Raw genomic sequence first — 26,351 nt, forward strand, 5'->3', positions numbered from 1 at the left:
GTAGGAGAACCTTCATGTTTGGAAAGTTTGCCCACTCCTCCTGGTGCAATCACAGCTTGTCACAGACTCTCCACCAGCACAGGGTAAGTTAGGTGAGGGAAGACAAGCTTACAACCTATAAGACTATACAAATCCATCCCTTAAAATGGTTTTTCTCCCCCAGCTGAGACAGGGAAACAAAAGGGCAGGCAGAAGAGGCAAAGGCTCCAATTCTGCCTACATGTGGAGATAAGATGGACTAAATCTTTAATGGTACCCACAGAGCAGGTCTACTTATGCTTGCTGTATCAAGGTGCACACAGAAGCCCTGTCACCTACCCCCTACCCCTGTTCCTGACCCCTGTATCCCTGCTCACCATTTATACCATGTCTTGCACACTCGCATACATTCACAAAGTTCTCTGCGGCTGAGGTAGCGGAAGACAGACATCCAGACCTCCCGCTGCATCCAGCTTTCGTCTCCATCCTGAGCCCAACTGCCCCGGCCATTCAGCCTGGCTGCACCCCCCTCCTCTGCACTGTCATCTTCCTCCTCCTCCTCCTCTTCCTCCTCCTCTCCCCCAAGCCCCTCCTCATCCCCACGCTGGGGGTTTCGGGCTGGGCAGTGCTGCATTAGCACCCGGGGGTTAGGGCGAAGGTTGGCAGAGGAGGCCGTGATGGCCTGCAGCTTGGGTACAATGGATGTCCCGTGGAGCTCTTTGGTGGGCCTCTGTAGCGTGACAGTGAGGTACGATCCCCGGATCTTGGCTTTCTCAACTTCAGACAGCTCCTTTTTGCCGCTGGGATTGTTCTCCTTTTCCCGTACCATGGTGCGCTCTGTGGCTTGTAGCCGCAGCAACTGCCGCCGTTTGAAGCGTTCATCACGGCTGGCACTGTGGTGGTCGCTGGGGCCAGCCCCAGGGGATGACCGAGTCACCATACCCCGGGGAGAAACCGGGTCGTGGATGAGCTGCAGCATGGAAGTAGGTGAGTGAGGTGGGGGTGTGAGGGGCTCCTCGCAGCTCCGCAGGGGCCGTAGGACTTTGGCTTGGACAGCTTCTTCATCACTCTCTTCTATTTTCCGCTTCTGCAAAATGCATAGAAAAGAAACACCGCTGCTTTCTTTTTTTCTAAACTCTTTAATAAATAGAACCTGAGAGAAGCCAGGTCACTGATGCTTAAGGGGGCTGTTTCCTCAAAGCTGGTGATTCAGACTGCCAAGATCAGCAACGGAGCTCACACACCCCAGGCCATAGAATGCTAATTCCAGAACACAAAATCCTTAAATGTTCACTTGGGAAACCTACCCCATGAGAAAAGGTTTGTGGCCATGTACAGAATAATGAAATCTAGAATACAAGGCTCCTTGATTCTACATTCTATCATATTCACTGCACCTCAATTTTTTGGTAACTCCTTGATTAAAAAGCCTATTTTGGTATTACAACACTACCATTTGTGTAAACTCTGCAGTATCTCAACCCAGCTCTCTGGTAGGAACATGCCACTGAAGAGACCTCGTTATGACTGTGAAGAATCCTGCTAGGCCCAGACCTCATCCTGCAGTACCTGTCCTTTCCTGCGACCACCCTTGACTTTGCTGAGACAAAACTCAGTCAACATATGCCACTAAATATCCTGTTAATAAGTCAGATTTTCCAAAAAAAAAAAAAAAAAAAAGTCAGATTTTCCATAAGGAGACATTCCATCACCAGCAACACTCTTAGTCTGTATTTCTTCTGTTCTTTACATTCTTGGTTAATATTGAGGGAATGACAATCTTTGTTCTGGGGGTTATTTTGCACAGAATATTAAAATGTAGCAAGCATCTGCCATTCTTTTTTTTTTTTTTTTTTTTTTTTTTTTTTTTGGTTTTTTGAGACAGGGTTTCTCTGTGTAGCCCTGGCTGTCCTGGTACTCCCTCTGTAGACCAGGCTGGCCCTGAACTCAGAAATCCGCCTGCCTCTGTCTCCCAAGTGCTGGGATTAAAGGCGTGCACCACCACTGCCAGGCTAAGTAAGCATCTGCCATTCAGCACCAGTAAATTAAAAGGTTGCTAGTCTGCCGGCAGTGGTGGCACATGCCTTTAATCCCAGTGCTTTTGAGGCACAGGCAGGAGGACCTCTAAGAGTTTGAGGCCGCTTTGGTCTAGAGTGAGTTCTAGGACAGCTAGGACCTACATACAGAAACCCAATCTCAAAAAACAATAAACAAAAGAAATACAAACCGTTCAATGAATATCTGAAAAGGTGTATTCAGTCATCAATACAAAGTAAACTAAAACAGCTACGAGATTTTTTTTTTTTGGTTTTTTGAGACAGGGTTTCTCTGTGTATCTCTGGCTGTCCTGGAACTCACTCTGTAGACCTGTCTCTACCCAGCTGTGAGATTTTCATCTCACCCTGGTTCAAATAATTACAAAGACTGGAGCTGGCTGTAGTATGAAGTTTGCTGTGGGCTGGACAGTGGTGGCACACGCCTTTAATCCCAGCACTTGGGAGGCAGAGGCAGGTGGATTTCTGAGTTCAAGGCCTGCCTGGACTACAGAGTGAGTTCCAGGACAGCCAGGGCTACACAGAGAAACCTGGCCTCGAAACCCCCCCCAAAAAGGTTGCTAGTCCAAGAATGTAAAATAAGAACTCTGGTAGTAGTCAGTTCCACAAACCCTCATCCTCAAAAATATTTCAAAAAGCCAGGCATGCTACACACACCTTGATTTTCAGCACTGGAGAGGCAGAGGTAGTTGGATCTCTTTGAGTTCAAAGCCAGCCTGATCTACATAGTTGAATTCCAGGCCACCCAAGGTTATACAGCAAGACTTTGTCTCAAAATAGTAAACAAGAAATCTTAACTAAAATTTCTACTGCCCCAGAGCCTAAAAAAATAAGCAATTCCCTTTGGGCTTCTTCTTCATGCCTGTGCAGGATCCCTGAAGAACTGACAGGAGGCAGCCATCTCCTGCTGTCTGTGCTCTTAGCACATCTAGCCTTGCCAGCTTGAGTAACCAGAGTCCTTTTGGCATACTGATGCTACTGGTAACCATTAGGGCAACAACCTTAGCTGTCCTGGGCTAAGGTCATGAAGCTGGTCTCCCCCCACCCCCCACGTTTCTCTCTCTAGTAGAATGGCTGTTTCTGAATTGCATATTTGGGTGCGTGGGGCAAGTAAGGACAAAGAGCTAAAGATGACAAAAAAAAAAAAAAAGTAAACCTGTTTAACCGGAAACTCTAGCATATGAATCCAGTAAGTGACAGCACCATAGGCCAAGCCTAGCTCCCCTCTAGTTACATTCCTCAGGACAAAGTTGCATACCTAATTCTCCAACTCAATAGCCCAGGGATATTTCCTGCTTTTCGAGAATCCTAAAGAATAAAAAGGACATCAAGACTCCCAAGTGGAACAGTTATTTAGTAGTATAAAAATTAAAAACTAAAGACAAAGCAAAAATACAAAAGCAAAATAAACAAACAAACCCCAACAAACTGGAGGGGGAAGGGGAATAACCAAAAAGGGAGGATAAAAAGATGTCAAATAAACAAAACCAAAAATAATCTTGGTTCAGAGAAAGCCCTTGGATACTATTGTAAAGGCCACTGCACAGCAACCTACCAGACTGAACATTTCCTTTACCTGGGCTTTTTCCGAGCTGTCTTCCTGGTAACACTTTGGACACTCCCAGCAATTTGGCAATTCCTCGTTAAGCAACCCCTCTCCATCCATCTATAGGCAGATAGGGATGTTTTAAAAAGTTAGTTACTTCTGCCTTCTACATCACACAGTAAAACAGGTAGGAAAAACTTGGAAGAGTTGACCATTTCTAAACATACTGGTCTACATGGGAATTAAAGACTGAGACATAGTGAGCAACAAATAGTCCTAACACTGGCTTTCAACCACCTTGAATCTTGGCTGCTTGACCAAAGCTAGGGTCCCTGAAGACTTTTCAAGGTCTGGGCCAGTTTAGATTTGAATTTCTTCTAAATATCTCACGTCAATGGCACCAGACCTGATCTTGCTATTTGGGCAAACTAATGAGTTTCAGAGATCAATATTTCAGTGACTCAGTATTCTTAACTGTAAAATGTAAATTCATGTAACAAGGTATGAACTCAACTGCTTGAGATATAACACAAACCCTGGTTTGTGGTAAGGACTAAGTTCAAAGTGTTTATGGCTAGATACAGTGGCATTTGCTTATAATTTCAATGCTTGGCAGACAGAGGCAGAAGTAAATTTAAGGGCAGCCTAATTTACAAACTGAGTTCTGAATGAGCTGAACTACAGGGCCAATGTCTCAATATAAAAGCATATCCACCCACCCACCTATCAACCTACCCACCTTTGAGATGGGGGAGGGGTGTGTGTCTTAGTATATTACCAAGGCAGATTTCAAACTAAAGGTATTTTCCCATCTGAGAGTAACTGGGATACAGGCATGCCATCATGCCAGTCACTCATGTACCTAAGACCTAAATTTGACAGATCCAATTTCACAGGCATGTTCCACCTGGGGCATTTTAGGAATAAAATTTAAGTCATATCATATGACTCCACCTTTGAGGATGCATTCTAAATATCCCACTCCCACCCCAACCACCTTTGCCACCATCCCTTGAAGCTTACATCCTGAGATATAATGAGGGATGTAGCAGGGACACCTAGGAGCTTGAAGCATCCTCAAACATGTCTTCAAGTTTCATTTCAATGGCCTGAAGACTACACACACACTATCCAGGGCCCTCTGGGTTATGTCCCATGGTCACTGGGACATGAACTGGTCTATTTTGTATACCATTCTCTCCTCAAAAATTATTAGATAGCCTGATACATAAGAGACACCTGAACAATGGGCTACTGTTCTCCTCGGTGACTAGACAGCTGAAAGTCCACAGTAGGGATAGTAACAGACTCACTGAGAGGTGTTCCCCTTTCCTGTCAAAGGCCTAGGCATCTATTTACCTGGAGGCAGCCAGGATGAACTATTTCGTTGCAGATGCAGCATTCCATGAGTTTTTTTTCAAAGTCCTGTGTCTCTTCATTCTGATCTACTTCTCCACAGAGAGAACACGTAACTGAATGAGGCAGTCTGGGCTACAAGAAGACAAAGATCAGAAGACCCGATTTTGAACCTTTAAATTTCATAATCCCTTTAAATGAAGACAGGAGACTTGGTTCACTTGGGATGTACAAAGACAAGGTAGTAAGCCGAGGGGGTTTTGGTGGGGAAATGACTGACAAAGGCTTGGGACTTAACTGTGTAGAAACTAGACCATCAGAGGCAATTAATTCACTCTTTGTTGGTTTGTCTTTTCTTATTAAGATAACTTCCTTCAGGGAGCTGGAGAGAAGGCTCAGCGGTTAAGAGAGCACTGACTGCTCTTACAGAGGTTCTGAGTTCAATTCCCACAACCACCTGTAATGGGACCTGATGTACTCTTCTGGTGTGTCTGAAGATAGCGACAGTGTACTACTTATATACATAAAATAATTCTTAAAAAAAAAAAAAAACTTCCTTCTAAACCTATCTCAGCTGAGTCTCCCTGACTTTACATAGACACAATTTCTCTGGCACCAATACCATTCCCTGAAAAGTTTTTACCCAGATCACTTACTGCTAAGCACTGTCGGAGGACACAAGACTGCTTCATGCGTCCAGGTCCACCAAATTTCTTCATGTCCCTGCAGTAGTGGCAGACTCCACATTCTCCTTGCACACATGCTTTGCACTTCCTACACCGAACTCTTCTCCGCCTGGCTCCTGACACAATGGGGGAGGCTGCAGCAGGCCTTACAGGTGTTAAGCGTGGAGCTGGTTTCATGGTGTGAGGCTTTGTGATGGGAATTGTAGGAACCCTTACCTTTGGCCTGGTAGGGAATTTAAGCTGGAAAAAGAAAGCAGTGAGATCAACCATATCCAGTTGCTTTAAACCTGAAGAGGGCAGAAGACTGCAAGATAATGTACCTGGCCTAGGTCCTGGCAAAGAGATGTCTGTAGGCAAAACTGGCCACAGTAGATTTTTATAAATAAATCTTTACTGGAACAAAGCCATGCTCACTTATTTATGTATGTACTATCTATGGTCATTTTCAAATGCTATATAGAATGACATTTGTCTGTGACATACAAACATACAGAATCTCACATTGACAGAAAAATTTGCTAGTCCCTGTCCTGACACTCTTGCTATCTCTTTTAATGGTAACTCAGAATAAACCCCTAAACAGGATGACAAAGTCCTAGAAGTCTTACTTATTCATCATACACAACTTGTTATTTATTATACTGCATCTAGTAACATTTAAGTGTGGAATAAATGTCAATGGTTATGATTTTAATGTGTTTATTTACCTTGCTAGAAACCTTTTCAAGGATAAGAACCATACTTTATATTTCTTTAGTTTCACACTATTTCTTAAATAATTTTCTGCCATGAAATACCCAAAAGCCATAAATAACTGAATTGTTGAGGCAGTCTCTCATGACAAGTGATACTCCTACACCCAGGAAGAGGGAGGTGGCTTTTTAAAGATACTATTCAAGTTGGGTAGTAGGCCCAGAGGCAAGTGGATCTCTTGAATTCAAGGACATCTTGGTCTACAGAGTGAGTTCCAGGACAGCCAGGGCTACACAGAGAAATCCTATCTCAAAAAACCAAGAAGATATTCAGCCCAACGCTTTAAACATTCTATCTAAATACCTCCGGAATCTTATGGCTTTGCAACTTTCAGTTAGGAAACACTAAGAGAAGCCTTATTTGGCTCACAGTCAGGACAGAATACCTGTCACAGACAGCAAGGTAAAAAGTTATACAGGAAGTAAGCTATGAAAGTATATAGAAAAGGGAACAGACAATTTATTTGCTGATGGAAACTCTTTTTAATCTTAGCTGGGTGTGATAGCAATCTACCTGTATGTAATCCTAGCACATAGGAGGTAGAGGCAGGCCATGAGTTCAAGGACAGTTTCAAAAGGGAAGAGTAGTAAATTTTTAAGATCACCGTCTCACCATAACAACAGCAAAAAACCTTCCAGTATTAGATACATATGTACAGGTTTAAACTAGCTTTCAATCATATTTAGTTGAGTTTCTGGGTCAGAAGAATAACGATATCTACTTTGGTCAACAATGTATAGCAAAGTATCTGAACCTGGTTAGAGCATGATAGTTTTGTTAAGTTAACTTCAAAGAGAGACAATTACCCTGGACTATGAGTTAGAACAAAACCAAGTAATGATTAACCATCCATATTTATTTCCTCATTTATTGAGATAGGGTTTTGCTATGCAGCCCTGACTGGCCTGAAACTTATAACAATCTTCCTCCCTCTATTTTCTGAGTGCTGGGATCAAAGAAAGGCCTGTACCATATGTAGACCTATTAAGTTTTTGTTGTTGTTTTTGTGAGACAAGGTCTCACTCTGCAGCTCTGGCTGCCCTAAAGTCACAATATGGACCAGGATACTCTCAAATTCACAGATATATACTAGCCTCTGCACAACCTTTCCTGACTATCAAGGCATCAACCAAAACCCATCTGTCTAGCTGTCTTTTAATTCCAGAAAGGTAAAGATAAACTGGTAATAAACTTAATTGGCTTGAAAGATTCTCTTACCTTATCCCTTTTTGGCCACTGTACTATAGGGACTCCAGTGAGGGCTAACTTGGGATCACTACTGGCAAGTTCTTCCAGCAAAATCTAAGGATCAAACAGAAGAAGAAGCTGAGTATGGTCAACACAAAAGCCAAGCACTCTCAGCAGCATTCAGACTCAGTCTTACTTATCCTGTCCTGTGAACAGCACAAGACAGACAGGTTGGTTGCATTTCCCCTTCATACAGACTTACGGCAAATCTCATACATCAACAATGAAAAGAGAAACCTCAGACTACTGCTATCTGCTATGGAGACTTTAACTTTCAAACGCCAGTATTTCTAGGTTAGAGGAAGCAGATCTACCATCAGCTCCAGGCCATCCTGGACTACACAGTGAGGCTTTATCTCAAACAATGACAGAGACTTCTTGCTCAACACCATATCAATATATTCCTAAGAAATGAAAGCAACTACATGCTATAGTGTTACAGTGTTACTTGTGAAGCAATTCTACACAGGTATAGGATAGTAAAACTTTGCAGGCCTCAGCCTCATAGACATTTGCCTGTTTGTGCCTCCCTGTTTATACTGGAATTAGAGTGCAGAAGAAGCTGCACTTTTCAATAGCAGCAATTATTATCAGTTTTTGTTTTTATTTTGTAGATGTGGGCAAAGGGGCATCAAAATAAATGGCTGATATTAAATTAGTAGGACAATATAACCTTAATGTCAACAGAAGACTTACTTCTGGGGGAGAAGAGGAAGCAGGACTGGGATTAAACTCACAATGTCACAGATGCACATTCTAGACTAATGTTCTACCAATGAGTTATACATCCCCAGATACAGACTGGTTTCAAGGCTGAGTACAGCTGCATGCCCTCTGGGAGTTCACAGTGCACACACACACAAGTAAGCAGAGTTTGCTTTGCATTTATAACTATTAATAGGAAAGAAACAATCTTAGATCAATGGTTCTTATGACTTTAATAAAAAGTTTAGATGGCTTAGAAATAATGTGACAGTAAGAAGCTGTCAATGAATCACATTGGTTGACTTTATTTTGAGACATTTTATGTCTGAAAGAGATTCTGAACCACAAACCACCTATAGTAGACTATATATTCCCTTTGACTACATGAACCATAAAGCAATGAAAAAACATGAGACGGTTAACCTTTTAAGTATATACACTAACTTTCAGCAAAAACTGAACTTTGACCTAGAAGGATTAGTGCTTGGGTCATCTTTAACAAGCATTTTCAAAATCAGAACTTTTAATTACTTTTACCTTTAACCTACAGATTATGCTCTAAATTCCAGAACTGGGGTTCACAAAACTTCTTCACATTCTGAAAGATTCCTCTATTAAGATCCCCTTTTACCAAATCTCCAGATGCCTCACACCTTCCCCCAAACGATCTCATTTTCAGTCATTTTATTTACTTCAAGTTGCTATGGCACCCTATTCTAGAGCCTCAAGCTAGCACCATACTGTGTGGGGGTGAAGAGGCAGGGTGTGGTACCACGTGGGACAAGGTTCTGATCCCAGCTCCTAATCTCTCTGGGGTGAAATGTTCAGGTCCATTCAAAATGTGCACCGAGGAGTGCATGGCTCCCTTCCCCCACTTTGCATAAGGGAGGAGCAGGACTCTGCCCATTTCCTCTGCGGGAGAGAACTGAGCTGTCCACAAACAGGGACTTTCCACTTTCAGCAAAGCAGACTGCACAGAAAGACCTATGATTAAGAGAGTAGAAAAGGAACTTAAGTTCACTCGAACAGTTTACTTCCACCTGCAAGACTTTTGTAGGGGGCAAAAGAAGGGCAGAGAGACAAACTGTGTGGGCTGAGCTGGGTGGGGGCAGTTAACACACAACACAACACACACACACACACACACCACTCAATTACTGGGGTATGTGTGGGTGTGGAGGGAAATGCAGATTTCCTTCCCAGCCTAAATTCGGTGGGGCCAAGTCCGCAATGGGTTTAAAAAAAAAAGGTCCTAGGAGAAAGCATAAAAAAGCCACCACCACTCGCCAGTGGGGATTTAGGATCAGGGAGCGGGGGTGGGGGTGGTGGGTGGAGTGCGGAAAGGCTCTGCCTATCTAGGTTCCAGGCATTTGAGAGAACATTCAAACACAGGCCCACACCCCAGAGAACACAGGAAGGAAAGGAGGACGAAGGGCCTCTGATCAAGCAGTAAGTACTCCCCAAAGCCAGGCAACCCAGTTCCAAAGCACATCCCACCAGCTAGAGAACAAGTGTTAACACCGGCTCAAACACAAGTAACACACGCATTGTCCTGGACTCGCCCAGCAGGCAGTTCTGCCTTCTGCAAGAGACAAAGTCTCTACAGTTATACACACCCCAAACCAGAAAGGGCTTGCCAAACGATCGCCTGACCTTGCATTTCTTGTTGCTCTGAAGCTGCAGAGGCTCTTGGGTGAAGTTTCCCCAGCGCCTTTGTTTTGTTTTCTGTGTTGAAGTTGTGCGGAAGGAGTTAGCTTTTCTGCTTCTAGGAAAATCTTGATTTACGTGAAAATTCTGAATCTCCCAGAGCATGTAAGGTAGGGCAGTCCTGTTGTAAACCTTCAGGCTACTCAGAACAGCGTGGAGCACTCTGAGCTCCTTCTAAAGCCCTTCAGCTCAGCCGCGGCTTCCTGTGCCTGCGAACAATGCTGCTGCGTCACCCACATGCAGCTCCCAGAAATGCTTTGCAACGGAAGATGGCAGGAGGGGGAGCGCAGCTCGAGTGAGCCAGCCAGGCAGAGGGCCTGGCCGTTCTGCTGCAGCACCCGGAGGGGAGGTGTTTGGCAGCTGCTCACCTCCTCGTGATTGGAGGATGCATAGTCGGGGGAGGGAGCTTTGCCAGCTCCGGCCCTAGATCCTTCCCTCCAACACTGCAACAGGAGAACCCAGGACCAGCCCCGGGAGGCTTGAGGCGCCGGTTGAAGGGAAGGCTTTAACCCGATCCGCAGGCTATGTATGCCTTTATAGCCTTACAGTAGCCCCACACTATTCCACTCATTGTCACTTATTGTTATAACTAGAGCTCTCTCACTGGCGGTTCACAGATTTCTTTCCTCTTTGGGATCCCAACAAGAGTCCAGCCTCTGAGGAGGAAGCTGGCAACAGCTTGCTTCCTAAGTTAACTGTTTCACACCTGTCCACATTCACATAGCTCCATCTCACCAGCAAGTATTTATATCAACACCTTCAGAAATACTATATTACAGATAACACAGAGATAAAATGTGGCTGTTCCCATCAACCATAAATATAGTACATGCCTACTTTTGGTTGCGATAAGGAACCATCAGCATATTAGAACTCTACATGCAGCAGTCTTTTAGCAATTCCACTGTAAACAAATCAAGCTACTGTGGTGCAACTTAAGGTCAGAACACTTTATCCTCTTGACTCTACACAAGGTATAGGAAGTCAGGAGACCCTATCTCAAAAGCCAAGGAGGAGCCCGAGCTACAGGCGTACATCTTTAATCTCAACACTTGTGAGGCAGAGGCAGGTTGATCTCTATGAGTTCGAGGCCTGCCTGGTCTACATAGTGAGTTCCAGGACAGCCAGGGCTATACATAGAAACCCTGTCTTGGAAACAACCACCACCACCATTACCATAACAAAAAAGCCAAGGCAGATGAACATGGCCTTGTATAACACACATAGTATCTTGTTAGTGAAAATTGCAAATGAAAATGTATTGTATTTTGTTTTATTTTTATTTTGTGTATGCATGCTTTCCCTGCATGTCTATGTACTAACTGCATGCCTGGTAACTGAGGTAGTAGAAACCAGCATTGGATTCCCTGGAATTGGAATTACAAATGGTTGTGAGTTGCCTTATGGTGCTGGTACTGGAACCTGGGTTCTCTGAAAGAGCTCTTAAGAACTGAGCCATCTCTCCAGCCCCAGACAACTACTATTTCCGTGGTTATTTGCTACCACAACTCTGACTCAGTACTATTATACATCTGGGGTAGAACTTTGTGTAAATTTTTAGGTAAAAGATAAATTTTTAAAAGCTTAGATTAGCATGGATTTATTGAACTACAAAGAATGGTTTCCCAATTAATAAACTGAAAGCTGTTAGCATTTATGGAATGTTATTATAATCAATTTGTTTCATCTACCAGGACAGTTCTAGCTGAATAAAATGGGAAGACTGGTACTTCCTCCTTACTTGGGATAAACTTTCTCTCATCTTCCCTCAGAGTTTGCTCTGAGCCCTGTGCATAGGAAATGCACAATGTATGTACTTAGCCTACCTAGAGACCAAGACTAATACTGGAAAATAAATGAATTTCATTGATTTGTGACTAGCTACTATGTTACTACTTCTTAATTACTAACAATAAGATTTAAATTTTTTGGTGCTGATATGGAAATACATATCACGTCATTGAACTCTACTTCCAGCCCTTACTATTAATTTTAACAATTTGGCATATGTATATATGTATATATATATATATATATATATATATATATATACACATATATATATACACACACATATATATATATTGAGGAAAGCATAGGCTTTCATGTCTCTTGTTGCAAAATGATTGGTTTGTATGTGTATATACACTGAGGATTCTTTATCAGCAAAATAAACCAAAACTGATATAAACAGTTTTGCTGTCCTGTTCACAGCAGCTTAGAATGTACTTTCAAGAACCCTTTGTGCCATGTGGTGGTGGCACACACCTTTAATCGCAGCACTTAGGAGGCAGAGGCAAGTAGATTTCTGAGTTTGAGGCCAGCCCGGTCTACAGAGTAAGTTCCAGGACAGCCAGGGCTAAACAGAGAAACTCTGTCTTGAAAAACCAAAAACCAAAAACCAAAAAAAAAACCAAAAACAAAAAAACCTTTGCAATGAGCTACTTCTATGAATGGAAACTGAATATCTTACAGTAGAAGTACTATATTACATTTATTACATTTTCTCAAGCTGTCAAAGTTACTCAAATGTTTCTAGTATTGTCCATGCTGATTTACTTATCAATAAACTCATATTCTTTAAATACTGTTTTTTAAATTAATCCCATTCTAACTCTATACTCTATACTATTCTTCAACACTGTAAAACTTAACATTTTAGAAAGTTCTTTATCACAGCACTAAAATGGACTTTTCTTCAAGGATATATGTAGTTATGGCTATAGTCATATCATTTCTTTCTTTCATCTGTCCTACTCACTATTTCTGAGAAGCAGATAGATTATAACAATATATAATTCCTTTCTGCATAAAAGAATAAACTGCTTCCTTTTGTCCCCCAACTGCAACTTAGCCACCAGCACATAAGTGCTAAGTTCTCCAGTGTTGCAGAGTTCCCATCTGTGTAAGGATTTGACACCTAACCAACCTAATTGTTCTAATTTTGTTAGTGGTGTTATTTGAGACAAGGTCTCACTCTATAGCCCAGACTGCTCTCAAACTCGACCTTGTTCCAGTCTTCTGGGTGCTTGGTATTTATAGGCAGGAACTATCACCTTGCCTTAAAAAGAAAGGAGTAGGGGCACTTTATTTTTAATTGAGTGTATAGGGGCATGTGCATTCAATATTAGTACAGAGCTTGGGCCAGAAGAGGGCACCAGACTGCTAGAGCCAGTGTTAGGTGAGCTAGAGCAAGCCAATCAACATGGATGCTGACTACCAAACTTGGATTCTCTACAAAGAGTGGCAAAGTGGCAAGTGCTTTTAACTGCTAGGTCACCAATCTAGCACTTTACAATGCTTTAAAAAAAGGGAGGGTTAGACTAAAATTTGCCAGGCTGGTCTTAAATTCACCAGGCTCAATGCTTTTTTTGTTGTTGTTCTTGTTGATGTTCGGAATCTTAAATTTAAGCTATGAACTTTGTATAAACTGTCATTACATACAACTGATGGAATATAGCTGTTCTCTAAGACTAAATTCAAATATTTTCTTTTTCTTTTTGAAAGGGATCCTATTTTGTTGACTAGGCTGATCTGAAACTCCTAGGCTCAACTGATCCTTCTGCCTCTACCAGGTGATATTATTACAGTGAGCAACATGCCATGCCCAGCTCTACAGAGGCTGCATTTTGACATCTCATTTGAAGTAAACAAGAGAAGGTATGAATGAAGTCCTGAAACAAGAAGCTAAATAACTGTCAGTCTATTCAGTCATAGGCCACTAGGTTCCTTATGTTCCAACCCATGCCACAAAGTCTTAGCCAGTGTTGACACCTATACTTCCTAATAATTCTTGATAAATAGAAATTCTGTGTGATTTTCATATGGTTGGAGTTCTTTGGAAGCCTCCCCGTAACTCATCTGCCTGCCTTACTGCTGCTTCTTTTTATTCTTTTCTACATCCTCTCCTGGTAATCTATTAGACCATCTTTTCCTTTAATCTCCATATAGAGGCCAAGCATGGCAGCTGGTACAAACTTGTGATCCTAGTACTTGGGACACTCAAGTACGAAGATTCCTAATTTGAAGTCAGCCTGTGTTCCCTAAAAAGACTCTCTCTAAAAACCAAACCAAATTTTCTTTATTTAAATTATATTAAATTGCTTACTTAAGCAAATTTTTCTATTTCTAGCAGGAACTCTGACCTTGAACAATAAAACACTGTAGTATAAAAGGGTATCTACAACTGGATTTAGTTAAAATTACTTAGAACTGAAAAAGATACTCATTTTTATGAACTAGAAACACATAGACCAAAAGAATGTTGTATGATAATATTAGGAATTGTTTCTTTTATAGATTTTTCTAAAGACAATTATTCAAGTTAAACAAGTCTCAAAAGTCAAAATTTATTGTTTCCCACATGCACTTGAGATGGAACAGCTGCAAAAAAGAGGCTGCTGTAGATACAGGTACAAGACACCTAATTTCTGACAAAGGTATTAAGATAAAACATTGAAAAAAAGACAGCTTCAACAAATGATGTTTGGAAAACCACCTTATACTATCTATGTAAAAGATCAAATTCTTTTACCCTAAATAAAAATCAATTCAAAATGGGTCAAAGACGTGTAATATCAAAACCCTAGTACTTGGGAAGAAAACAGAGATGAGGGCTAGGTGAGACCATTCAGTGGGAAAAGGGCACCTGCTGCTGCTAAGTCTGGAGACCTGAGTTTGATCCCTGGAGCTCATGTCATGGAAAGAAAGAAGTAATTCCACACTAAAACAGTATGTTTTTTTTTAAAAAAAATGGAAGCTGAGTTTATTAGCAGATAACTTTAACTGCAGAACACAGGAGGAAGAGGCAGAGGTAGGGAGCTATCTGTGAGTTTGAGGCCAGCTTAGTCTACATAGTGAGTTGCAGGATAGCTATAGCTATGTAAAGAGATCCAGTCTCAAAACCACACATACCCCTAATAACAGGGAGGAGCCTGCGGGCTAGAGAGATGGCTCAGTAGTTAGAAGCTCTTGTGGCTCCTTCAGAGGACAGCAGTTTGGTTGTTCAGCCCACTGGACATGCTTCAGAAACACCTGTAACTCCAGTGCTAAGAATCTAACACTTTCCTCTGGCCTCAGGAGGCAGGCACACACATATAAGTAACATTTTATTTTAATTTAATTTTATTTTGAGACATGATATCTTTGACCATGACTGGAGCTGGCTGTAGCCTTAGCTATCCTGGTAGTCACTCTGTGATCAGGCTGGCCTGGAAAGGTGTGAGCCGTCACAACCACCCAGCTAAAATTAAAAAACAAAAACAACAAAAAACATAACACACACTTCAAGATGTATTTCTAAGCCAGGTATGATAACATACACCTTTAATCCTAACAACTAAAGAGGCAGAAGCAGGAGAATATCTGTGAGTTTAAGGCTGTCAAGGTCTGCACAGGGAATCCCAAGGCAGCCAAGGCAACATAGAAAGACCTGATATATAGAGATAACTTGGTGGTTGAGAGCATGTATTGCTCTCCAGAGAACCAGAATTCAATTCCCAACATCTGTATTAGGAAACTCAAAACACAAAAAGTTCAGTTCCAAGAGAATCTGATACCTCTGGCCTCTTCAAACACCTGTACTCATGTGTACATATCCCTACACAAATATACACATTATCATTTATTAAAAATAAAACAAAGCCAGGTGGTGATAGTGGTGTATGCCTTTAACCCAGTGATTTCGAGGCACAGGCAGGAGGATCTCTATGAGTTTGAGGCCGCTTTGGTCTACAGAGTGAGTTCTTCTAGGACAGCTAGGAATATATACAGAGACCCAATCTCAAAAAACAATAAACAAAAGAAAAGAAATACAAACGTTCAATGAATATCTGAAAAGGTATATTCAGTCATCAATACAAAGTAAACTAAAGCTGCTGTGAGATTTTATCCCACTCTGGCTCAAATAATTATAAAGATGACCAATGACTGGAGCTGGTTGTAGTAAAGAGTTTGCCATGGGCTGGACAGTGGTGGCACACACCTTTAATCCCAGCACTTGGGAGGTAGAGCCAGGTGGATTTCTGAGTTCGAGGCCGGCCTGGTCTACAGAGTGAGTTCCAGGACAGCCAGGGCTACACAAAGAAACCCTGTCTCAGAAAAAAATCAAAACCAAGAAACAAAAACAAAACAAAAAGTTTGCCATGTAACCCTAAGGAACTCAAGTTCAATCTCCATCTCATTGTAATACATATGCCCCAGTCCAATCATCATAATAATGATAATAAAGAAAAAAAAGAAGCCACGTGGTGGTGGCGTGGCGCATCACAGGACTTGGGAGGCAGAGGCAGGTGGATTTCTGAGTTAGAGGCCAGCCTGGTCTACAGAGTGAGTTCCAGGACAGCCAGGACTACACAGAGAAACCCTGTCTCCAAAAACCAAAAACCAAAAAAAAAAAGAAAAAAAGAAATCTAGTGATTATGCTAGTGAGGACCTGTGTAAAAATAAGGAATTCTTATACTTTTCTGGTGGAAACGCAATTTGGCACAGGAATTGTTGAAGTCAGTATGACAGTTCCTAAAAACTAAAAGAAGAGCTGCTACATAACCCAGCTACAATACTGGCATATACCTGAAAGATTGCAATTCACCATACCACAGATATCTGGATAGATATTTTTATGGTTGGACTATTAATAATAGCTAAGAAATATAACCAGCTGAGGTGCCTATTAACAGATAGATGGATAATGAAAATCTGGTACAATAAAGTTTTTGAAAAATAAAACCATGACAGTTCAAGAAAATGGATGGAAGTGTAGGGATATTATGTAGAAGCTATATTTGTGTAGAGGAGAATGGGGTAGAAAGGAAACCACAGGAGGAAAGGAAAAGAGAAGAGGAAAGAACACATGGTAAAGAAATGTATGTGACTTGAAGGTAGAAAGGGAGACTATTTGTGGTAGGAAAGGAACCACAGACAATATGATTGGGAAGGACAGAATCAGCTTCTGGCCAGTTTCCTACCTCCTATCTCACAGTAGGAATGTTAGGATTACAGATGGACACTACTGCATTTAGTTTTGCCTTATTTGTTTTTTGATGTTTTTTTGTTTTAAAAATATAGGCCCTGGGAACTAAGCCAAGGTCCTCATGCTTATGCAGCAAGTGAATGTACCAGCTACAGTATCTCCAGGAATTATACTCAGGCCATCAGGTCTACTCACCGAGCCATCTTACCTCCCCACCCGCCCCAACACTTTTAGTGGTAAGCTTCACGTTTTTAGCACTAGATACACATATGTTCCCATTTCCAAAATGGCGACTTAATGTCACTCTAGAAACTGAAACACTGGGCAGCACTTGCACAGGCACATATTAACTTCCTGTAGTTGAAGCATTCATAACCCCTGTACTTTCCTCCTTCCCTCCAAATCAAGAAATTTGACTTTCCTGCACATGTCAATGGCTGCTTACCTTTACATCAGCAATCAGAGCATCTTCGTCTTCTATCCCTGTGGGGACACATTTCTTGTGCAGTGGCAGTGACTCTAACTTATCTACAAGACATCGAAGACCTTCAAGTTCAAAGTGGGTCAGATGCACTTGCCTATCCTTTCTCGGGCTACACTGGGGATCCCACACTTGGCCATTGTGGGATCCCCGGCTAGAGTCTGAGGAGGAGTCTCCAGACAAAGTTTTCTTCAGACTTGGAAGACTTCGGCAGGCTTTGCCAAGTCCATCATAATCCAAGTTGACTCCATTAGCAACAGGGCTGGTAAGCACAGATCGCTTACTGTTCATGCGTCGGGCTTCTCTGTCCACCCCTTCCTCATCACCATTTCCAGACTCCAACTCATTTAATTCCATATCTACCAATGTAAAGGAAACAAATGCTAGTTGGCTAGTTTATCAAAAAGAGGAATAGCGCAGTCTGTCCAAGATTATAGATGACAAGGCCAATGTTTCTGAAAACCATAGTTACAAACAGAAATAACCCTGTAGGAGTTGGGTGGGGTGGTGCACATCTTTACTCCCAGTGTATTGATAAGGAGAGCAGGAGGATCTCAGTGAGTTCCAGGCTAGATTGGTCTACATAGTGAGTTCCAGACTAGTTAGAGTAAGACCCTGCCTCAAAAAAACAAAAATAAAAATGTCTATGAAACTACCATGTCAAGGCTGGATAAATGGCTCAGTGGTCAGGAGCACTTGCACTTGCAAAGGATCCAGGCTTGATTCCCTGTACCCACAAATGGTTCACAACAATCTAGAACTCCAGTTCCATGGGATCTGATACCCTTTTCTAACCACTACAGGCACCAAGCACATATGTGGTACAAATACATATGTACATTCCCATGATAAAATAAAAATTTAAAAAGAAACTACCATTGATACAGGTACACATTCCTTTTCATTCAGGCAAATGTTAAGACACAGAGTTTAAAAACAGAGATTAGAGTCTGATCAGACTAGTCTAAGTTGTCACTTTATTATAGTATCATAAAATATTTAAAAAATCTTGAGCTGGAGAGATGGCTCTGTGGTTAGGAGCACTGACTGCTCTTCCAAAGGTCCTAAGTTCAATTCCCAGCAACCACATGATGGCTCACAACCATCTGTAATGGGATCCGGTGCTCTCTTCTGGTGTGTCTGAAGACAGCTACAGTGTACTCATATAAATAAAAATAAGTAAATCAGTAAAAAAAAAATTAATTAGAAAATGGAAGTTTGCTGGGCAGTGGTAGTGCACATCTTTAATCCCAGCACTTGGGAAGCAGAGGCAGGCAGATTTCAGTTCGAGGCCAGCCTGGTCTACAGAGTGAGTTCCACGACAGCCAGGGCTACACAGAGAAACCCTGTCTCGAAAAAACAAACAAAACAAAACAAAACAAAAAACTCTTGAAAGTTCAACTTCTTGTTTGTGCCAGGTGATGGTGGTACACCTTTAATCCCAGCACTTGGGAGGCAGGGGTAGGGGACTCTGAGGATTCTCTCATTTATGCCAGGACCACACAGAGAAATCCGGTTTAGAAAATAAATAAACAAAAAGACAAAACTTATTTTAAAAAAAAAAAGGTTTCTAATTTGTAAAATCAGGCTAATTATATCTACCTCACAGGTATATGGTTATACTGTACATGCATATATCATATATAATAAGAACTTAAACTATATAAATTACTTAATAACAGAAGATTTTTGCCACCTGTATATAATAAAACATATCTAACTGATCAAAGGTTTGAATGTTCAACCCTAAATGGGACAAGTATATCACCTCTTCCAAGGCTCAAGAACCAGAAGAGACAGAATATAATGGCTGAAGGAAGGGATGGTGTGTTATTCAATGCTACATTTCAGGAATAAAACAGGAATCTTAAATTTTAAGTGGCTTTGATTGTTTATGGTGCACAAGAACTGCATAAAATTGGGCCATCAATTTCCATCACAGATTACAGGGGATCCTAAGGCCCTGACCCCTCCCATAAGTCTATGACGATCAAGTACTACTAGTCAAGTATGGCTCATAAGTACCGCTCCTCCCTGGATCTTTTGGCAGTTCCTGGTTGTCAGGAGAGGCAGAGAAATTTTCTTAAGTGGTGTAGCCACTTAAATAATCCTTCACACAGGATTCTATAGTAACTCTAACTGTATTTATTAGTTGATAACCCCTAAAGGGATTAGGGATTATAGAGATAGATCAAATTAGGAGAACTGGCTGCTCTTTCACATGACTCAGGTTCAACACACATACACATACACATACACACACATATTATGTCTCTCTCTTTCTCTCTCTCTCTCTCTCTCTCTCTCTCTCTCTCTCTCTCTCTCTCTCTCTCTCTCTCTCTCTCTCTCCAGTTCCAGAGACTCTTCTAACATAGACATTGCAGGTACCAATGCACATAAAATAAAAATGAATTAATTAAATTCTCTTTAAAAATGAAAAAGGAAGCCAGGCGGTGGTGGCGCACACCTTTAATCCTAGCACTTGGGAGGCAGAGGCAGGTGGATTTCTGAGTTTGAGGCCAGCCTGGTCTACAAGTGAGTTCCAGGATAGCCAGGGCTATACAGAGAAACCCTGTCTCGAAAACAACCAAAAAAAAGGTGGGGGGGGAGGGGGGAAGAAAACCTCCCTTCTAAGAAAATGAAAGCAGACAGGTACCAGATAGGAAGAAGTAAGGAGATCTGCATGCAGGAGAGATAAGACTTGAGAGTAATGAGGGATAGATGATTGAATATATCACAAGAAAATCTGTGTGTGTGTGTGTATGTGTGTGTGTATACACATATATATGTTAATAAAAAACAAAAATAATGTAACGCTTATCGAGATGAATAGAGTAACCTAATCAAAGATCAGATCACATTATTTCATTCAGCCCAGTAACTCATATTTATTTGTGTATTTAAGTGTTCAATCACAGTAAATGAATTTGGAATTTTCAAACAGACAAGTACAAAAAGAACAAATCAAAATCCCAAACTATAACTATAGTATACTGTCAGCTCTAGTGAGTCTTAAAAGTTCATGGAATCAAGATACTTACCCATGCTAAGGGATTCTTTCTGAAATTCCTTAGTTAGGTGGGATCGGTTGGTTATGCAGTATACATAGCGCTCCAACACATACCAACACATTTCATAGTAAAATGGGTAACGGAATTTATTTGGAACCTACACAAATAGAGAATAATGAGAAAACAAGGCAATGACAATTTTCAAGGAAGAGAATATGAAAGACAATCTCTATAACTTCAATAATTAACACAGGAAAATTTCTTGTTAGTCAATCTATAAATTCAAACTGGCACCCGAGGCAAGAACTCAAGTCAATCTGTCAATTTTGTGAGGCAGGAATGGTAGTTTGTAACTGCAATCCCAAAACTCAAGAGGCTAAAGCAAGAAGCAAGGTCAAGGCAGCTTTGGACTACACAGAGACCCTGTCTCAAAAAGGGAAAAAAAAATATTGCTATAGAGTAAGTATGAAGGCATCCCACACTTGGCTTTTTTTCTGAATCATAACATGAATGATAGACAGGACAAAAAGTTACACTTACAGTAAGTCTATCACTATATGTATGAAAGTATAATTTTAACTCATTCTCAAGCTGCATGCTCTTTAGACTAAGCCTTTGTCCAACATCTACCTTCAGCTTCCCTGGCTTGGCCTTTGCAGTCTACCCACCAGTCAGACTAATCTGTGTGGTTTTATGTGTCAGTATCTTTGTAGCATAAGCACTCTTTCAAATTCAGAACATCTTAAAAAGTATTTCAGAAATATAAAGAAGGCCCCTTAGATATACCAGTGTCAAGGGTAAGATAAATTAAAATAACTATAAATCAATGAACAAGGAAGATGAGTGACAGATGTCATTCTAAAATATATTTGCTACCCCCTGAATAATATCTTTACTCCTAGCACTCAGGGAGCAGAGACAAACAGATTCTGTGAGTTTGAGGCCAGCCTAGTCTACATGGTAAGTTCCAGAACAGCCAGAATTACATAGAGAAACCCTGTCTTAAAAAATAAAATTAAGCAAGGCAGTGGTGGCGTACACCTTTAGTCCCAGCACTTGGGAGGCAGAGGCAGGCAGATTTCTGAGTTCAAGGCCAGACTGGTCTACAGAGTGAGTTCCAGAACAGCCTGGGCTACATAGAGAAACCCTGACTCGAAAAGAAAAAAAAAAAAAATAAATTAAATTAAACTAGATGTGGTGGCCCATGCCTATAACCTAGCACCAGGGACCCAGAGGCAGGTGGATCTCCGTGAGTTTAAGACCAGCCAGGGTTGTTTTTATTTATTTTGGCTTTAGTTTTTTCCAGCCAAGGTTTCATGTAGTCTTGGAATGCTCTCTGTAGAATAAGCTAGCTTCAAACTCAGAGATGTGCCTGCATCTGCCTCTGGGATTAAAGGCACAAGACTAGTACCAGCCACCGACAGCCAGGGCTGTTATACATAAGAGAAACCCTGTCTTCAAAAACTAAAGAATCAAATCTATCTATCCATCCATCCATCCCTCCATCCCTCCATCCATTCAGTCTGTCTGTCCGTCTATCTATCTGCAACCCTCTTTTCAGAAAGGCTACATATTAAGGCCAAACAGTACCCCCTATGATGTCCAGCTGTCTTCATGAATTTAAAATGAAAGGAGATCCCTTTTCAAAACCTTTCACCAGGTCACAGGGTATCACCATGAAATGAGGAAATCACTTTAGCACTATATGAGAAGCATACAACCAATGAAGCGTATGACCAGACCCAGACCTGGATCTCTTAAATGATTATGGCTTTAAACTAGAAATTTCTTCTTTCTCATTTAAAACCCAATTTCTTTCTGGCAAAAGAATAGAGAGCTAAGAACTAACAGATATTGGGTCTCCTTAAACTAAGTACAATATACCTTTGATTAGCCTTAAGAACATTAATACTTTTTGGGAAAGTTCTTGGGTTCAGGTCAGGTAAAAATTATATTAAAAAAACTCAATAAATTTTATGAGAGATGATTAACACTGACACTTATGATGGGGAGGGAAGGTTACAACAAGATGGCCTTTACCAATGGTTGGTTAAAGACGCATGCTGTCAAGCTGGATGACTTTAACTATATTCCTGGGGCACGGCGAAAATAGAGAACCTGACTTTTTTTTTTTTAGGTTTACTTATTTATTATATGTAAGTACACTGTAGCTGTCTTCAGAGACAACAGAAAAGGGCATCAGATCTCATTACGGATGATTGTGAGCCTCCATGTGGTTACTGGGATTTGAACTCAGGACCTTTGGAAAAGCAATCAGTGCTCTTAACCGCTGAGCCATCCCCAGCCCGAGAACCTGACTTCTACAAGTTGTTTTCTAACTGCTACTCATATGCCTTGGCATAGCAACCCAAAATACATGCACAAAATAAATAAAATTTAGTTTTAAAAAGATGTTTGTATTTATACAATGGGAAAGTGAAGAAGGGGAGAACTGATAATCAAAATAAAAACAGAAAACCTCAAAGTCATGAAGTGTGATCATCACCACTCCACAAGCTATTCATGAGCATAAAAATGAAAAACATGTTTCAACAGATTATACAAATATCCGGATAACAACTTCATAGACTTAAAATTCTCTCAAAATAAGAGTCAAGCATCCAGCAAACTTTATTATGTTCTCAGCATGTAGAAAATTTTTAATGGAGCCAGGCGGTGGTGGCGCACGCCTTTGATCCCAGCACTTGGGAGGCAGAGGTAGGCGGATTTCTGAGTTCTAGGCCAGACTGGTCTACAGAGTGAGTTCCAGGATAGCCAAGGCTATACAGAGAAACCCTGTCTCAAAAAAACAAAAAACAAAAAACAAACAAAAAAAAATGTTTAATAAAAAACAATCTGAAAATGTGACAAATTATACACGAATCCCTGTCTGATTCCTTTAGTGATTGTTGGGGGTGGAGGACAGCAGTATATGCATGCCTATGAAGGTCAGAAGGTAACCTGCAAGTGTCAGTTCTAGCCTTACACCATGCTCATCCTGGGGCTTGAACTTTGTTATCAAATAGCATCAGTATCTTTACCTGCTAAGCAATCTCATCCCATCAATCTCTTTATTAAATTTGTCTTTTTCTTGCTACACAGGCTAGGCTTGCCTTAAACTCACCATCTTCCTGTCCCTGAGTGCCACAAAAATGAGAGGCACATGTAACCATGTTCACCTAACATCTGTCTTAAATGGGGAAACATCTTCCCATATAATTGTTAAATTACTCACCCGTGTTCGATCTTCAATGCTATATATCTTTAATTGCATGGGGATGTTGAAGCTATGCAAAAAATTGCCTCCAAACACTAATGTGTCTGTAGGAGTATACACAGCATGAATCCAACCTGGAAGACAGGGAATAGAGTCAGGATTGAAAGCACATACTGTAATATAGTTTCTTCAGAATAGTACAAGACTTCTAGATTATATTCTTCTCTTTTTTTGGAAGCACATCTTTGATGTATAGCTCAGGTTCCTTTAATGGTTGGTCAAGTCACTTATCTTTCAAAGCCTAAATTTTCTCTTTAAAACTAGAATAAACTATATTTTATAATGTAATCATGAGCATTAAATGAGAATATATATCTAAGGAACAAGTTTTACTTATTTAATTTTTTTTATTTATTTATTTTTTTTTTTGGTTTTTCCAGGCAGGGTTTTTCTGTGTAGCCCTGGCTGTCCGGGAACGCACTCTGTAGACAAGGCTGGCCTCGAACTCAGAAATCTGCCTGCCTCTGCCTCTCAAGAGCTGGGATTAAAGGTGTGTGCCACCAACGCCCGGCTTACTTAAGTTTATTTTTAAGACAGGGTCTTAAAATGCTGCTCATGATAGTCTCAAACACACACAAATAGCTAGGACTAATAAGTATACCATCCCACACTCAGTAAAAAATGTAGGGAAACCCTGTCTCGAAAAAACAAAAACAAAAACAAAAACAAAAAAAAAAAAGAAAAAGAAAAAAACAAACCAAGACAAAACAAAAAAACCCAAAAAACCCAGGGTATTATGCATACTAAGCAAATACTCTACCATCATGTTACTCCCTCAGTGCAAGAAACTTTTTGAGACAGGGTTTTTCTGTGTAGTCCTGGCTATCCTGGAACTCACTCTATAGACCAGGCTGGCCTTGAACTCAGAAATCCACCTGCCTCTGCCTCCCAAGTGCTGGGATCAAAGCGCCACCACTGCTGGCGCAAGAAACTTTTAAATAAATGCTGCTACCATTTTTTGAAGCACCAATTATGCGCCAGCTCCATACAGGATAGTTTATTACTATTCTCATGTAGTTTTCTCAAATAAAAACAGATTTAGTATTTGACCAAAGTAGTACTGAGCAGGCAAATACATAGTCATAATTCTCAAAAAGATAGGGACTCCAAAATTTGTACTTTTTAATATGCATTTATTTAGAATTAAGATGCAATGAAAATATCTACAATTTACTCAAAGCTTGGTGGCGTCACTCAAGAGACAAGGGCAGAGGCCAGGATATACCACACAGCAAGCTCCAGGACAGCTGGAGCTACACAGAGAAACCCTGCCTAGAAAACAAAAACAAAAACAAACAGCTGGTTCAGCATTCCTCACTCAGGTGGGGCAAGTTGCTCTACTCTCTGGAGAGGGCACATCACGCATAAAAACTCTGGAGTACAAGGCTTAATATAGAGCCCAAATGAATGTATTTGAGAATCATTGGACCAGTATTAAGCACTGCTTTTGTTATTTTTCTTTTTTAAGATTTACTTATTTATCTGAGTACAGTGTAGCTGTCTTCAGATACACCAGGAGAGGGCATTGGATCCCACTGCAGATGGTTGTGAGCTACCATGTGGTTGCTGGGAATTGAACTCAGGACCTCTGGAAGAGCAGTCAGTGCTCTTAACCTCTGAGCCATCTCTCCAGCCCTTGTTATTTGTTTTTAAATACATATTCTCTGTATTTAAACAGGAAAACACCACTGTTTGCTGCTGACTTTACAGTCATGCACATACATGCCTCGCTGGACACTGAATTCCGGAGCCTTGTGCATAATCAGTGTTCTTTAAGAAATCTAGAAAGTAACCTAAGCTGGGCGGTGGTGGTGCACACCTTTAATCCCAGCACTTGGGAGGCAGAGGCAGGTGGATTTCTGAGTTTGAGCCCAGCCTGGTCTACAGAGTGAGTCCCAGGACAGCCAGGGCTACACAAAGAAACTCTGTCTTGAAAAACTGAAAGAAAGAGAGAGAGAGAGAGAAAGAGAGAGAGAGAGAGAGAGAGAGAGAGAGAAAGTAACCTACTTTCCCCCACTTTGCTTACCTGAGGGAATAACGAAGGTATAGCCCTGCTTGAGCTCAATTCGTTGGCAATCTGACACCCGGTCACCCAGAAAGATGTCTCCCTGTTTCCCTGATAGCAGCCAATTCTCGTACAGCTCCAGGTTGTGGGCTGTAGGGGGGATGAGCCAGAAGACCTGTGAGTTAAAAAACTTCAGTCTGTTAACAGCTATTGACATGATCCAGTCGTCTCCCTCAACTTATAAACAGGCAACAAGAGGATTGGAAGGGAGAAGGCTTGACTTATTGGGGTAGTCCAGGACCCAAACAAACAGATCTTTCTTGCCAATCACTTGGTCTGACTGCATCTAGATTTCCTGAGATTGTGGCAGCAGAAGAGCCCTGAACACTACGAGAAAAAGGCCTTGGGCTTACTATGTGGGTAATTTCTTTTTTTGTTTTTTTGAGACTGGGTTTTTCTGTATAGCCCTGGCTGTTCTGGAACTCAGAAATCTGCCTGCTTCTGCCTCCCAAGTGCTGGGATTAAAGGCACATGCCACCGCTGACTGGCGAGTAATTTCTTAATAACTAGCTA

The 26,351-nt window shown here is 41.2% G+C and overlaps 1 protein-coding gene across 4 annotated transcripts in view; it reads right to left on the minus strand.

The window, feature by feature from the left end:
• Nucleotides 1-26,351, minus strand: part of Kdm2a (lysine demethylase 2A) — a 79,347-nt gene that overhangs the window by 7,620 nt on the left and 45,376 nt on the right. For 3 of the 4 annotated variants that reach the window (XM_031389178.1, XM_031389177.1, XM_031389176.1), the window contains 9 exons: nt 25,800-25,953; nt 23,732-23,847; nt 20,527-20,653; nt 17,450-17,844; nt 7,593-7,676; nt 5,592-5,861; nt 4,939-5,070; nt 3,610-3,699; nt 357-1,066 (listed from right to left, as the gene is read on the minus strand). In XM_031389178.1, the coding sequence (XP_031245038.1) occupies nt 357-1,066; nt 3,610-3,699; nt 4,939-5,070; nt 5,592-5,861; nt 7,593-7,676; nt 17,450-17,844; nt 20,527-20,653; nt 23,732-23,847; nt 25,800-25,953 (2,078 nt within the window). Of the gene's footprint in view, nt 1-356; nt 1,067-3,609; nt 3,700-4,938; nt 5,071-5,591; nt 5,862-7,592; nt 7,677-9,980; nt 10,356-17,449; nt 17,845-20,526; nt 20,654-23,731; nt 23,848-25,799; nt 25,954-26,351 lie in introns of those variants that run through there. The other variant, XM_031389179.1, reaches the window with a different exon arrangement.

This window comes from Mastomys coucha, unplaced genomic scaffold, assembly GCF_008632895.1.
Source record: "Mastomys coucha isolate ucsf_1 unplaced genomic scaffold, UCSF_Mcou_1 pScaffold21, whole genome shotgun sequence".
In the NCBI taxonomy this organism is placed as follows: Eukaryota; Metazoa; Chordata; class Mammalia; order Rodentia; family Muridae; genus Mastomys; species Mastomys coucha.